Genomic DNA, 14,663 nt, shown 5'->3' with positions numbered 1-14,663 from the left:
AGTTAATTAGTTAAAATAATTTTTTTTAATTTATATTTCAAAGTCTTCTGATACAATTACTTTAATTTTTTGTTAAAAAATGAAATAAAATTATATATTTAAAGTAAATAAAAAATATCAATGAATAAATAGCATTCTGGACAAATGAAACGATAAAACATGTAAGAGTCATTTTTGTTTGAAAATATGTGTAAATTTTTTAAATAATTGAAATTGTTTTTCTTTAGATTTTCTCTTAAATGTATAATATATTTATTTTACAAATTTATATAAGTTAATTAATAATAAAGAGAAAAAAATAAAATTGAAGATCTCCGACCCAATAAGTACAACAGATGTATCAAGCCCATGATGGGGGGCACTGTAAATTGCATCTTAATCCACCAATATACCCATTTCTTTATTAATATATTTTCATTTTAGATTGCTTATGTCATTTATGATTTGCGATGGAAGCGGGTATTATCCTCCACACTGCTCTTCCATGGAACCTCAAACGCCATCGACGCCCTCCTCCTTCCGTTATTTTCCCGCGCTTTATAACAGCTTCTTCTAATTCACAGGTGCTCCGCTCCATTCTTCTTCTGTCTTCTTTATCCCCAAATCGCAGTAATTTTCACCTGTCCAGTTTCCTCCTCCTCCTCCTCTTCTTCTTCTTCTTCTTCTTAAAGCTATTTTTGTTATGGAATTATAGAAAAAGTGGGGTTACAGAGGACCAAAGCCGAGCCAGAATTTGGTGGCCGATTGGGTCTCCAACAACGACGACACTGTTCGGAGTTTGCCAATCTACGTTGGAGGTTTCTCTCTCTTGGCTGTTCTCTTCAACCGCACCCTTTCTGGTATTGCTCCTGTTGCCGACGCCAGCAGGTAATCCGTTGCTATTCTTCTTCTCTCTTATTTCCCTATTTTTGGGCACAATGCTGTCTCTATGCTCATCCTGATTGGATTTGCTCTTGATGTCGATTATCTTTATGACATTGTCCGCTCAATTGCAAATTTTATTGACAATGATGTGTGGCAATCGTTACTTTGTACGTTCTTATCCTTTGTGCTTTATTTGTCTGTAAAAATTGCTTCTAATGGCGGTTTTCTAACTTAAACTAATTGCATGCCGGACAATTTTTGAGACTGCTATGATATCTTGAAATTAATGATTTGCCTTGCATAGCCTTTACTTGTTCAACTCTTAAAGATTTTTGGTTATGCGAGCTAAAATATGTTTTGCTATTTGTTTTGGTGTCCCTGCAATATGATCAAGAGACTCGTTGGAATTATTTCTTTTTTCTTTGCTGATCAAAAAATTTATGAGGATTTAATACCGAGTTTTCTTGCTCTGCAGTTCACAATCTAGAGCGGATCTCTTAGCACTTGGTTTGGCCGTGACCAATATATTGACTGGTTTAGTGTGGTTGTCAATCCGGCCAAAGATTATGACTCCGGTGAGAGCCACAATTGCTTCTCTATTTCGCTACCTGTCACATGGATGATTAACATTATAGACTTGGATTAAGTAAGAGACCAGTTTATTAGTTTATTACACTTTTTCTGGATATGGAAAAATATTATATGTAATTCTTGATTTGATTTCAGGTGAACCCTCAAGGAGTGGAATGTCAGATGATACGTTCTCATGTTCCTTCTTACGTAGCTTCCGAGTTATTATGGTAATTGTTTTTCTGATTAATAGTCATTTCTGGACCTTTTTAAATTTGTTCTAAGATGCCCCCTTTTTTAGGCAATTGTTAACACCCCTGAATAGAAAAGAATACAACTAGTTGGGCATAAGGTGTTCCGTTGACAGCACAATTCCCTGTCCTGTCCATTTTACTTGTCCATGTGAAAGAAAGTAGTTGGTGAAAATCATTTGAGGAGTAATCCAGCAATGGAGTTGTTGAATTCGATAAATGTTTTATTCTTTTTCTCTATGATTTGAATTCAAATGCACTACACACATATATACAAGGAGACAGGGTAAGAAATAGTAAGAGCATTAATTTCTGAATTATTACGTCCTTGATTTTAAGCACGAGTTGGTGATTTGACTTTGACGATTCTCCTTCTGATTTTTAGTAAAGATTTTTTCCTTAATCCTTATCCTGATTTCATTAAGCATTTTTTCCTTAACTCCTCTTCTTGATTTTTAGCAAAAAAAATTTCGTTTATAGTCTGTTACCTTATCAGCCCTCCTCAAGGTGGAGACTAAATGCAAATGAAGTCTCATCTTGCTGCAAAGGAAAAGAAATGATGCCCTTGGCTAAGGCTTGATTAGGATGTCTGCTATCTGATGTGAAGATGGCACAAATCTTGTAATGATATTACCCATGGCTACCTTTTTTTTGGACAAAATAGTAGTCTACTTCAATATGCTTTGTCAGAGTGTGAAAGAGTGTGGATTTGGACATGTGCAGAGCACTAAGATTTTTGCTAAATAATTGATGATGATGAGATAAAGTAATGCCAATGTTGTGTAACAAGAATGAGAGCCAGACTATTTCAATGGTGATGGAAGCCATGAACCTGTATTCTACTTCTGAGCTCAATTAAGCAAAGATAGTTGCTATTTAGAATACCATGAGACAGAGTTTGCACCTAAAAGGATACAATAACTGATTGTGCTTCATCATTTAAGAGAGGATCCTGCCCATGTCGGCATCTGAAGAAGCATATAAGGAGAGAGAACTTAGAGATATAAACTGTAAGCCATAGTCTTCTGTCCCTTTAAAATAGCAAAGAATTTGCTTGACTGCTCTGAGATGTAATTCTGTTGGAGTGATGAAAGATTGACAAAGATTGACAAACTTTATTTACTGCATATTGAATGTTTAGTTGAGTGAATGTGAGGTATTGAAGAGTGCCAACGATACTTCTACAATAAGTTGCATCTTACAAGTTTGTGTTTGAGTCGTGGGACTTGTCGTTGAGGACCGTAGGAGTGGCATTAGGAGCACAATCATCCATACCAATGCAGTTAAGTAGATCCTTAATATACTTGCCTTGAGAGAGAATAACTCCTCCAATAAAGTGTTTCACTTCAACACCTAAAAGAAAGTTAGAGACTCAAGATGCCATAAGCGAATTCTGAGCTCAATTGCTGAATTAGGTGAGGCATGAAAAAGTCATTGTGTTCAATCACCCGTATGTCATATACATAAATAAAAAATAGTATTGTTACTGGTTTGTGGCGGTAAAGAGATAAGGAAGAATCTGCTTGCTTCTATAGAACCCAAGGTGGAGAAGAAATCAAGATAAGCGATTAAACCAAATTCGAGGAGCTTGTTTTAAGTCATAAATAGACTTGTGAAGAAGGCATACCTAGTCAGGTTTGTGTAGATCTAAAAAACCCGGAGGTTGCTCCATATACACAGTCTCCTTGAGATTTCCATGCAAAAAGAAAAAAGTTCTTCACATCAAGTTGTCTCATGCACCAGCTTAGCAAAGTGGAAGGGCTATGACAAGGCGAATTATAGTGTGATGAATGACTGTGCTGTAACCTTTATTGAAATCAATACCTAAAACTTGGGTAAACCATGGGCAATAAGGCAAGCCTTGAATCTTCCAACAGAGTCATTCTTATGTTGCTTAATATGATAAATTCATTTGATTGACAACATTCACATTTCGTGGTTACGAAAATTACTGACCAGGTCTGGTTTGAATGAAGAGCCTTTAATTCCTCTTCCATGGCCACTACCCTCTGGGTATCCTTTAATGCAATATTGTGATTTGTAGGTTCAACAAGTATGTCACCTGCTATAGATAGCATTTTTAAGACTGCAAATGTCTTTGGATATTGGCTATTGCGTTGAAGATGAACGTAAGTGTTGCTACATTATCATCGATATTGGTATCAACAATATGATCAGGCATGTTTCATGCAATTTCACGACTTGCACACTGTTGGTTCCGTTGTGACTAATGGTTCTTCTTCTTGAGGTACTTTAATATTAGAAAATACTCCATTATCAGATGCAAAGGCTAGACTGTCAAGATTGCAAGACATTTACCGTTGCTTTCATCAAAAAAAATGTTATTATTCACAATAAATAGTTGTATTGCTGACTGTGTTTTTTATTGTACTATTGTATCATCAGTTTCATGGGTGATTTTAGAATTCATCATAGGTTAGAGAATTCAGCAAGCTCCAGTAGTATAGGGGTTGATTCATGGAGAGATGGATTGTAGAGAAATTTACCTTAATCAAAGACAACGTATCTTGATGTGTAAACTCTCTTTGGCTGAGGCTCATAGCACAGATATCCCTCATGAATTAGGCTGTAACCAATGAACACATATTAATAAGTTTTTTTAACAAATTTGTTTGCTCCTTGATGTCTTAGAGAAGGAAAGCATAAGCATCCTTACACTTGCAAGCTTGTATAATCCGGTTCCTTGTGATATAGTTTAGAATATAGGGCCTGGTTGTGTAAAACTGAAGAATCTTGGCAGCTTGTTAATTAAATAGGCAGCTGCAAGAAAACGTCAATTCATAGGAAGAATGGTAGATTGTCATGAAATAACATGGTTAAACCTTGTGTCAATAATGTGCATATGCTATCTCTCTGATGTGATCCTAGATGGCATGGAATATTCAAGAGATCATTCCATTCATCCAAGTCTCGGGTAAGGTTGTTCAACACTTGATCCTTGCAGTTTGGATCCTAAATCGCCCTCACATAAAGTCCCACAAGAAAAATAAGACTTGGACATGAGTCAAGATGGACTTGGGCCAAACTTTAAAGGCCTTGAAAGGGGAAAGCCAAGCCCATCAAGTCAAGAGAAGAGACAAGCAAGAACTTGTCCTACAATAAGGGCAAAACTGGCCCCTAAAGAGTTTTACAGCTCAAGGACTCTCAGCCACTCATCATTAAGGAGTCTTTATAATTATGGACAGTTTCGATTTGCACATGAAAAATTTTCTCACTCAAGAGAAATTTTCTCCTAATTTTTCTAATCATAAGCAACCTCCAAAAGAATTTTCACCATCAATGATTCTCGGGTTTTTCATCTGTACAAACATGGAAGCCGTCCAACCCTTCTTTCAAGAGTCCTAGGTCAGTTTTCTGACCCAAAAGGAGGTGGAAAAGTATGTAAAAGAATCTTAGATTTTCTCCTAAATTTTCTCTTAGATGTTCTCATTGATTTTCTCCTCATGGCCGATTGTTCTTGATTTTCTCAAAGAAAAAGAGTTCTTGTCTACCTCAACTTGATTGCGTCTTAAGTTATCTTCAACACTAAAAATCAGTAAAATAATAGAGTCCAAATCCAAGAAGAATTCTCTAAGATTAAGTCAACCAAAGTTCAAGAAAGAGTTTTACTTCACTTTGATTTATGAGTTTTTAATTTAATTTTTTATTAGAATTCTAAATAAGAATGTAATTAGAGTTTTCTTAGGATTTAATTTCCGAATTCTAATAAGATTAGTAAAGTTTATGCCTATACAAAGGTCTTGCTCATTTGGTTGTAAACTCGTCAATTTAAATCAATAAAATTACAAGTTTCTTTTGCTTTAGCATTCGGCTATTGTGAGTGTTCTTTGACAGAAATCATCAACCATGTTGTTGAGTGGAGAATTTGTTCTACTTATTGAGATAATCTCGTGATATTTTATTAATTACCTTAGACCTCAATCACAGGTTGATTGTAAATTAAATAAGAAAGATTTGTTTAAGGATTAAGTTTGGTGCTAAATTGTATGTTGGGGCTTTTGATTACATTGGTTGATTCTGGGTTCTGCATCACCCTCAATCACTCTATTTTATTATGTGTTTAAGGGCATGAAATTTATAACTACAAAATTACCAATATGATTAAGGAAATCAAAGGAGTTAAATTCTTTACCTCCACCACATTGAAACATTTTGATTTTCCTATCAAATTGATTTTCTACAAGTCTCTGGAAGTTTATGGAGCAAGAGTAAAAATCAAAATTTTTTTCTTAAAGGGTACGACCAAGTGAACCTTAAAAGTCATCTATAAAGATAGCATAAAACCGAAAAGTTTGTTTTGAGGCAATGGAAGTTGGTAAAGTCACAGTGCAATTTTTGTAAAGGATCATTAGAAAATATTATTAGTCAAGTCGAAAGGTGTTTACAATTCTTTCTAGATTGGCAACTAGCACAAATGGATGACTCATTTTGCCATGTAGTGCCATCAATGACTTTCTTTCCTTTTAACAAGGACAAAATCTTTGCACTTGGGTGTCCAAAGTGGTGGGGTACCACAAAGGACGAGCTGCCAACTTTTATTGTTGATAAAGCTTCTTGAAAATTTGAATTCAAAGCATAGAGTTGTCTTTAATTATGCCCTTTCCTGACTGTTCTCTAGTTTCCATCCTTAATAACAAAGTTATATTGTTAGAATTCAACAGTGCAAAAGTTATCTTCAGTAATTTTACTTAAACCAAGTTCTTTTTCAGTTCAGGAACAAGAATATCTTCTAAATTCAATTGTCCAGTACATGCATTTCCTGTATGTGTTAATCAAGTTTGTTTCCATTATCCACATAAATGATGTGACATTCCAAATATTAATTAAGGTATAAGGGTGTAAAATACAAAAACAGATTACGAGTGCATAATAGTTAAATATATGCAGCGGAACAATAAAGTTTCAAAACCCTTACAAAATATATAAATTCCCAATTATATATATATTTGATGTCAGAAGTGTCGACAAAATACAAAATAACAAAATAAAAGATGGTCACTTCTATCATTATGTAAATAGATTCATTAAAGTGCGGGACAAATCATGCACTTATAAAAGTTTATGAATCTACGGGATTCTCAAATACTTCAAGAGGTAGGTCAGCAATCGGTTCCTCACTATCTTCCTCATCTGAAGGGAAGTATGGAAATGGGTGAGTTACATATACTCAGTAAGAAAAACAGTGTTTAAATAATATTATAAGATTTAGGAGTAATTAAAAACAACATTATTATTTATCATCAAGAGTCATGTCAGAGTTCTTTATTAATTATGAAAATAATTTAATTTATTAAAGAAAATATCATAACCATCATATCATAGTTATATCATATCAATTAAATCAATTATGCTGAAAATAGAGAAAATCAAATAAATCATGATATGCACTATTTTTCATTTTATTCTTCACGCGAAATCGTTCCGACTTCTATCTACTAAAGGTAATACGGATTCCCGACTATTTATGTGAAATGACTAATTCATTTCATTTATAATAACAATTTGCAACTTATCAAACCAACAACACATTTATGGCTTGTCAAATTATGACACGATTTATGACCATGCCGTGCCAATCACAGTGGTCCTACATGTTAACTATGGCCGCGGTCATACTTCGCCAAAGGTGACCCCTACAATCATATCGCGTCACCACTTTCGTTAGATGGTAAGCCGTCGTCCACAGGAAGCAGTTGTCTCACGTATTTTCAGATCAAATAGAGAGAGAAACAGAAATCTCTCAGAGATAAAAAGACTAACGAAACACTTCGTAAATTATGCATGTTAAAACCAATACTTATTTCTCATATCTATACATCGTTTCATAGTTAATCATTTTTTTTCACCGTCAATTGCATCACATATTAATATTTACCTCAAGTATTAAATCATTTAAGTTTCACATGCAAAATAATTAGTTCATATATGTTCATAAAACAAGTAATTAACAACATAAATCATTTCACTGAAACATATAAAATAATCATGCAAATATTTAGTTTAACTTTGTTAATTTTGTCTAAAAATACTCCTTAGTATGTTAGAAGTAAATAATAAATTGTTTACTGAAATCTCGATATTTTCCTATGCCTTTTCTTCCTCTTCTCTCCTCCTCTCTCTAGATCACTCTCTCTTTTCCTAAAGTTCTTGGATAATAGAAGAATAGAAATAGAACTGATGAGGAAATGGTGAAGGGAGTGTCCTTATTTATAGAAAATGGGAATCGTTGTATTTGCGTCAAGTGGCGAAACTTGGTGAGGAAAGAGAAAGTCAATGGGAAACGTGAGATGTGACGACAGACGGATGTGACTGACGGATGGACGATGTGATGGGATGGCGGCGTGAAAACCGGAGGCACGTCACCCAAACAACAACGGCACATCGCTCAAGCGACGGCGGCGTGCTGCCCAAGCTGGTGGTGGCACGCAGCCCACGGTGCCCAAGTGTGCGGCGAGTGCTGCACGAGGCCCCAGCCTGCCTTTTTCTCTCTTTTTCCCTAAAATCTATTTAAATAATAAATAAAATATAATTTTCGTACGATAAAATAAAATAATTAATTTCGAAAATTATTTAACCGAATAAAATATAAAATTAAAATACAAAATATGATATCCATCCAGAAAAATAAAAAAATACGAAATATTAAGGAGTTTTAAACAACCTTAAGGTTCGAATAAATAAGAATTCACATTACAAATTAAGTGCGAAAGTTTTCAGGGTGTTACAAATGACATCATTCCATTCATATGGTTTTAAATAGACAACATACCTGCATCACCTATGATGTGTGTCATTGCTCTAGAGTCTGTGTGACGAGAATGACCATTTTTATTCAAGGTGAGAGCTGCCAAGGCCTGTGGTAGGTCTTCTAAGTGATAGGAATAGACAAACCTATGCCAATAGTCAAGGGCAACATGATCCATATTTCCACAAATCTGGCAGATTGGTTTATCACCCTTTTCTTGATGTTGTCTAGCTTCTTTTGTTCCCTCTTTCATGAGACTAATTTTACTTGAACTTGTGGTGTTGTAACAACCAGGTGGACTGAAACCTTAATCTTTAGGATTAAAGCCTCCTCAATTTCCTCTACTGGTTCTACCATGCCCATGTTGGTAAAAACTGCTTGGTTGTGTTCAATATAACTCTTCAATTTTTTTATTTTTGAGCAGCTAGAGTCTGTTCATATCCCTGAATAGCAAGCACAAATTAACTAAATGTTGGTAAGGAGGTTTAGTTACCATACTAGACAAAAGCCATCATATTTTGATGGCTGCAAGATTATTACAAATTAATTTGAGTTCTTTTACGTAGATTTAGATCTGTTATTGATGGTCATCAACATGTTTTTCAAAAGATCTTCCTATTCAATGAAAGATTTGTTATCTGTTAACCATAAATGTTCCATGATTGCCACATGAGATAGTTGTTTGTGCCTAGTTTGACTGATACCAAACTGGCACATTGATAGAGTGATTATAATGTAAGCTTGGGTTTTTCTGTAGCAAATTGATAAGGAATGGAGGAACTGAGCTATTTATACTTCCACGTTTGACAGCTATAATATCATGAAGAACTCTTTAAACTTTTATGTGTTTTATTCTTTTTCTCTATGATTTAAACTCAAATGTAATCATACACACACACACAAAAGAAAACAGAGTAAGAAACAGTAGAGCATTAAGTTTCTCAATTATTATGTCCTCAATTTTAGGCATGAATTGATGATTTGACTATGACGATTCTCCTTCTGATTTTTAGGAAAGATTTTTTTCTTATAAATCTCCTGATTTTCATCAAAGATGTTTTCCTTACAATCATCTTCTTGATTTTCAGCAAAGATTTTTTCCTTTGAAGAGTTTGTTTTCTTATCAGTTGTCTCATAATTTGTTTTGAAAGTTGTTTTCATTGCTTATTCTCAGGGCATGGGAATCTCTTTCAGATGTGACGTGCTGCAGATCTCTTGTTATTGTATATGATCAGGATTGTATCCTTCAGATAGGCATTGCAGCTGAATCTTCAGATGGTGGGGGATCGGTAGCTGTGGATGCTGCTAAACTGGTGCAAGGTTCACTTTATAACGGTGTAATAAAATCTGGAGCTCGTAAGTTCTTCATTTTCAATTGTTTTACCATATGATAATTTTATCAAGAGGCCTTTTGAATACACAAGTTTAACGATATTACTGTCTCTCAATGCCATCAATGCAGAAAGCTACCTAGCCAATCTCTCTCTTTATCCAGGAAGGTCTGAGCTGCCATTTTTGCCCTCAAACACACAGGTGTTGACACTTAGTTTCCCCACATGAGATAACATTCTTTCCAAATCCTGCTGGAGCAAATAATCTCTTCAGCAACTGTAGTATATTTATTGTTTGTTTTGATTTGTTACCCATAAGAAACTTACAAACTATTTTCTTCAAACTCATAACATGAAAACTGCATTTTTAGATAAGTCTAATATATTTAAGGACCGTGTTAAGGAAAGAACAAGAATGGCTTGTAACGGAAAAAATAAAAAATGAACAGCACAAAAAAAAATGTAATGCCTTCTCTCTCTCAAGTTTTTTGTTTTGATCTGTTTGAGCAAAACCCTCACTAAAAATTTTGAAGGATTTGTATTCCTCTACGATGCAAGCTCTATAAAAACATTTTTCAGGGATACCTACTTGAGTTTTAATGGGAGAGAAATTACTGTATACTCTTCATGACTTGACCCCAAAGAAAGAATTCTATTTGTTCTCTGAATTGTAAAATATTACTTTCAGGAGTGGAATCTGTACAAAGTATTTCTATTCCCAACGTACAAAGGTCCTATTCGGTGGAATTCTTTTGTTTGTCTCCTTAGTTGTCTACGGTTTCAAAAATACTTTTTCTCTTCATGAAGTTTAGTTTGGGGTTTAACTATCCATGCCTTACCACATTTGTTCTCGTACTCTTCACCTTTACATGCCCGAATATTAACTTAAGGAATTAAGTTGGTTTTGAGGGTGAGACAAGCAGGCAGGAGTTATTTAATTCTTCATAAACATGTGAAACTGTTTATGCTGATATCGCAAATCCTTTTCATGTATTGGGATTACCAAATGGATTTCTATTCATCCTAATGAAAATTCCACTGTGTTTCTGTTTCTGCAGTTGGTAATGTCCTTAGTACCATCACCTTCTCTTGCTCTTTCAAAATTGTGCATCTTTATGAAGTTTCCTGTGAGGAAAATTTTTAGATGTTCGTCTCATTAAAAGTAATGCTGTATTACATGGAAAGAGAGGGTTCATACGGGACCGCTTATTCATTCTTTATTTTGCTAGGCAGTGATCTTGCAGCCACTTGGAGATAAAGGAATTGCAGTAATTGGTGGTGACACAATCAGGGGTTTCACAAATTCTGACCAGGTGCTTCTTTATTTTAAGTTTCCATCTTTTTTGGGAGAATAAGTTAATCATTTAAATTGAGGTCTAAAATTTTTTTCATAGCCATGAGAAAGATAAGTGAAAGATATGTGCAAAACCAATTATCTAAATAATTAGTTTTCCCTGTTCTCTCACATAATCTTGTATTTATTGCCCAATTGAGGTCTGAAATTCCATTCATATCCTTGATTGGTTTTTTCCCCTCAAGGAAAATGAGAAAGAAAAGAGAAAGACAGATGCCAAAACAAAGAACTCTCACATATGAACTTGTGTTTATTGCCTGTGATTGAGGTCTGAAATTATATTCATATCCAGGAGAAAGATAAGAGACAGATAGGTATAGAACCAAAGATTTTAATGATTAGTTTTCCCATAATCTTGTATTTATTGCCTGTGACTGAGATCTGAAACTAGTTCATATCCTTGATAGGTTCTTGTCAAGAACCTGTCCAGATTTGTGAAGAAATAAAGGTAGAAGAAGAATTGCAGCAGAAACAGAAAAGAATTTAAAAGAAGATAAGTGCAGAATTAGAATTTAGGGAGAAGAAAGAGTAAGGAAGACGAAGAGAAAAGAGGAATTACTGTGGAGAGAAATTTGAATTTCATTCATATTTTCTGGATACAAATCAATTCTTAACCTACCTTTTATAGCTGAAACAAATTAATCAAAACTAATTCTTCCTTAATTTTCATTAATCCCAACAACTCAACTAATTATTTCTAACAAACTCTATAATTAATTGGGTCTTGACAGTTCTTTCCCCTCCTCAAGGAAAATGAGAAACAAAATAAAAAGAGTAGGTGCAAAATCAAAGATTTGAATGAGTGAGGTCTGAAATTTTATCCATATCCTTGGTAGATTCTCTTTCCCACTCAAGGAAAATGAGAAAGAAAATAGAAAGATTGAGACAAAACGAGATGCTTGAATAATGAGCTTCCTTCTCTTCTCACATGATCTTGTATTTATTGTCTGTAGTAGATATTTACTACTAGTAGAAGTAGTTTGGACCCTGATTATAACCAAGATCCACACTTTTTTGGCTCCTGAAGAGAAAGATCCACCAAGTTTTAGGCCTTAACTCTTCAAGCCAGTTTTGATTGGTTCTGTTGTTCCAAGTTTGTGAAGCCTCTTTGTCTCCTCTGGATGCATTTGTATCTCCTTCCTTTTCTTTTTCTGTTGAAATTAGTCATTCCCTTACCAAGCAGAAAACCATCCAACTCATTTTTATAGGAGCTTCCATTTAACTTCGGGTTGACCTAATGATTATATTCAATTGTAATACTTAGTGGCATGAAAGATTTCTATTACTTATTGGTTATGTCTTGTTGATTGGTGGCAGAACCTTGTCAGTTGATTAGATGGTTGATTTCTTTTTGATAATTCTTGTGCTGAAGCAGGGAACTTTTTCTTTTTTCTAAAAACAATTTTTCTTCAGGCATGGATTACATTAATTGGGGAGAAGCTGGACGCAACGCTAGAAAAGTATATTACTAATTCCTCTGTGGTGCAAGATAAAATTTGAAACTAATCATGACCAGATTGTAGAGTATATTGATCTCATTTCGGCATATCACATTATGAGGTCTTTCATCGAGGTAATGTTTTATTATTATCTTAACTGCATTTAGTAATAAAATTTCATATTTTTCTTTTAAAAGAACAAAAATATTATCCTCTAAAGTTGGAAATTATTTGCATATAACTACTTTTATATAGCGGGATAATGCATTCTAATCCTCTATTCCGTTGTGAGAAGTGATTTCATGACCTAAACATTCTTAACAATCTCTAAGATGTGTTCTCTTGAGGACAAGCTTTTCAAGAAAAAAAAGGGCTGATTACATGATAGCATGGCACTGATGTATGGCAGAGGATATTGCAGTTTCCAACTGCTCACAATTAAATTTTATAAAGCCTTTCTTCCTTCGTTTTTTTTTTTTTTGAATTGTCCATAGGGCTATCTTGCAGCTGTTCTTAAATTGTTGTTCAAATTAAAAATTCTTCCAAAGAGTTATTCTTAGAATGACAGCATTGCTTGCTTTTGTTAGCTTGAATAGAAATGTAAGGACTGGAAGTATGCTTTTACTATTGACCAGTTGATTTTCAATGTTTATTCACTGAATATAAATTTAACATCTTCCCATCTCTCCTACCCACCAATTTTTGAGACTGGAAACTTCTCAAGTGGAAAAGGCTGAAGCTTGAGGCATCTTAGCTGGGCAATTCTCTCTTTCTTGGGTGAGCTGACCTTCTTGTCTCATTTGATGCTGGTCAAAATGACACTGCAGCCCATCTCTCTTTCTTTGTGGATCACTATGTGCTTATCCTTTATATTAGTAACCTGACTTTTGAACTCCATGTTTGAATGAACTTTTCCTCAATATCTCTTACTATGCTAGGCCATTTTAATAAGATCTGTCTCTCATGACAGGTTTTGATCAAGCTTGGCCCATTGCTTTCTTGAGTTCTTGGAAGTCTTGGATTCCTTGCAAGCGCTGGTTATATTCTAGCCTCCTATATTCTGCGTCCTGACTTTATCACGATAAGGGTTGACAGAGGGAATTCCTCCCAAACCTTTCATCCTGAACTAGGGGAAAGTAATTTTATGTTGTTACCAGCACAAATCCTTCTTCCCATTCAAATAACTATCTTTGACCTTAGCTATCCCTTCTTAGTGCTTTCTGTACGCTCTTAATTGTTGTAAATCTTCTCCACGGGCAGAGTTGGTCATCTATCATCAACGTTCACTATTAGATCCCTCACTAGGTGTGGATACTTGTGTTATATAGTTGTGTTATACGTTTTTAGTTCATTTCGTTTCTGTAATTTTCTTTTTGCACCTTTTGATAACTATGTACTTTTTTCTATGTCAAGACATTAATTCACACAATTCATTTTAGGAAGCTGGTTTTTACTAAATTTATGTTTTTAATAGGTTTCTCTGGTGGCAAAATTTGAACTGAGAAAGGTAGAATCTCAAAGAATACCAATCTGCAATTTTGTATGTCAACTTGTATCACCTTTCTTATTTTGCTGTTGAAAATGTCCCTCATTTTCCATTCAATTAAAGTACGTTGATGTGCTTGTCAATAATTTAGGTAACACAGTTTTGCTATGAACGTGTTTATGTGACCATGTCCCCTTCTCAATCAAGAAGGAAAAAGGACCAAGATGAAAAGAAAGTGTTTTGCAATTATTGATTTTGCATTCTTTCAATTAAGTACGAACCACCCTAACTTCTTTGCTTATCTTGTTCTGGAGCTTTTTATTAGACATGTTACTTGTGGCTCCAACAATACCCTATCTCACAATATTGCCATGTTCTATCACAAAGCTTGGGTGACAAAGGGACATCATATTTTATTTACAACTGTATCTGCTAATCTGCAGCTCTATGGTTATTTAGTGATCACGATCTGTTATTTTAGCTTGTCAACTAAATCTAGGTCAATTTCATATGCTAACCATGAATAAACAGGCTAAGAGCCTTTGGCTCTGATAACACTTCATCCCACTAATAATAGGCGGTTGATCCCATTTACTTACACC

The 14,663-nt window shown here is 34.5% G+C and overlaps 1 protein-coding gene across 6 annotated transcripts; it reads left to right on the top strand.

The window, feature by feature from the left end:
• The first annotated feature begins 404 nt into the window (after positions 1-404).
• CCB4 (cofactor assembly of complex C) lies at positions 405-14,310 on the top strand. Of its 6 annotated transcripts, none has more exons than XM_088208900.1 (11): positions 405-563; positions 695-867; positions 1,340-1,439; positions 1,591-1,664; positions 9,626-9,807; positions 9,914-9,984; positions 10,841-10,928; positions 11,016-11,095; positions 12,550-13,352; positions 13,546-13,880; positions 14,050-14,310. In XM_088208900.1, exons 1-9 carry the CDS (start codon positions 450-452, stop codon positions 12,634-12,636), a joined length of 969 nt encoding a protein of 322 aa, XP_088065026.1. In that variant the 5' UTR covers positions 405-449; the 3' UTR covers positions 12,637-13,352; positions 13,546-13,880; positions 14,050-14,310. The 6 variants fall into 6 exon arrangements, with proteins under 6 accessions (XP_088065026.1, XP_088065028.1, XP_088065030.1 ...); XM_088208902.1 differs by lacking the exon at positions 14,050-14,310 and having other exon boundaries at positions 12,550-12,709; positions 13,283-13,352; positions 13,546-14,033; XM_088208904.1 differs by lacking the exon at positions 13,546-13,880 and having other exon boundaries at positions 12,550-12,709.
• Positions 14,311-14,663: the final 353 nt, after the last annotated feature.

Source organism: Carica papaya, chromosome 8 (assembly GCF_054855325.1).
Source record: "Carica papaya isolate Zhongbai chromosome 8, ASM5485532v1, whole genome shotgun sequence".
NCBI lineage: Eukaryota > Viridiplantae > Streptophyta > Magnoliopsida > Brassicales > Caricaceae > Carica > Carica papaya.
This window is presented reverse-complemented; position numbering and strand designations above follow the sequence as displayed.

Coding starts and splice junctions, on each gene's coding strand:
- CCB4 (XM_088208904.1), top strand. CDS start 450: ATGGAAGCGGGTATTATCCTCCACACTGCTCTTCCATGGAACCTCAAA. Junction 9,985..10,840: donor TTTTGCCCTCAAACACACAG/GTGTTGACACTT, acceptor CTGTTTCTGCAG/TTGGTAATGTCCTTAGTACC. Junction 11,096..12,549: donor GTTTCACAAATTCTGACCAG/GTGCTTCTTTAT, acceptor ATTTTTCTTCAG/GCATGGATTACATTAATTGG.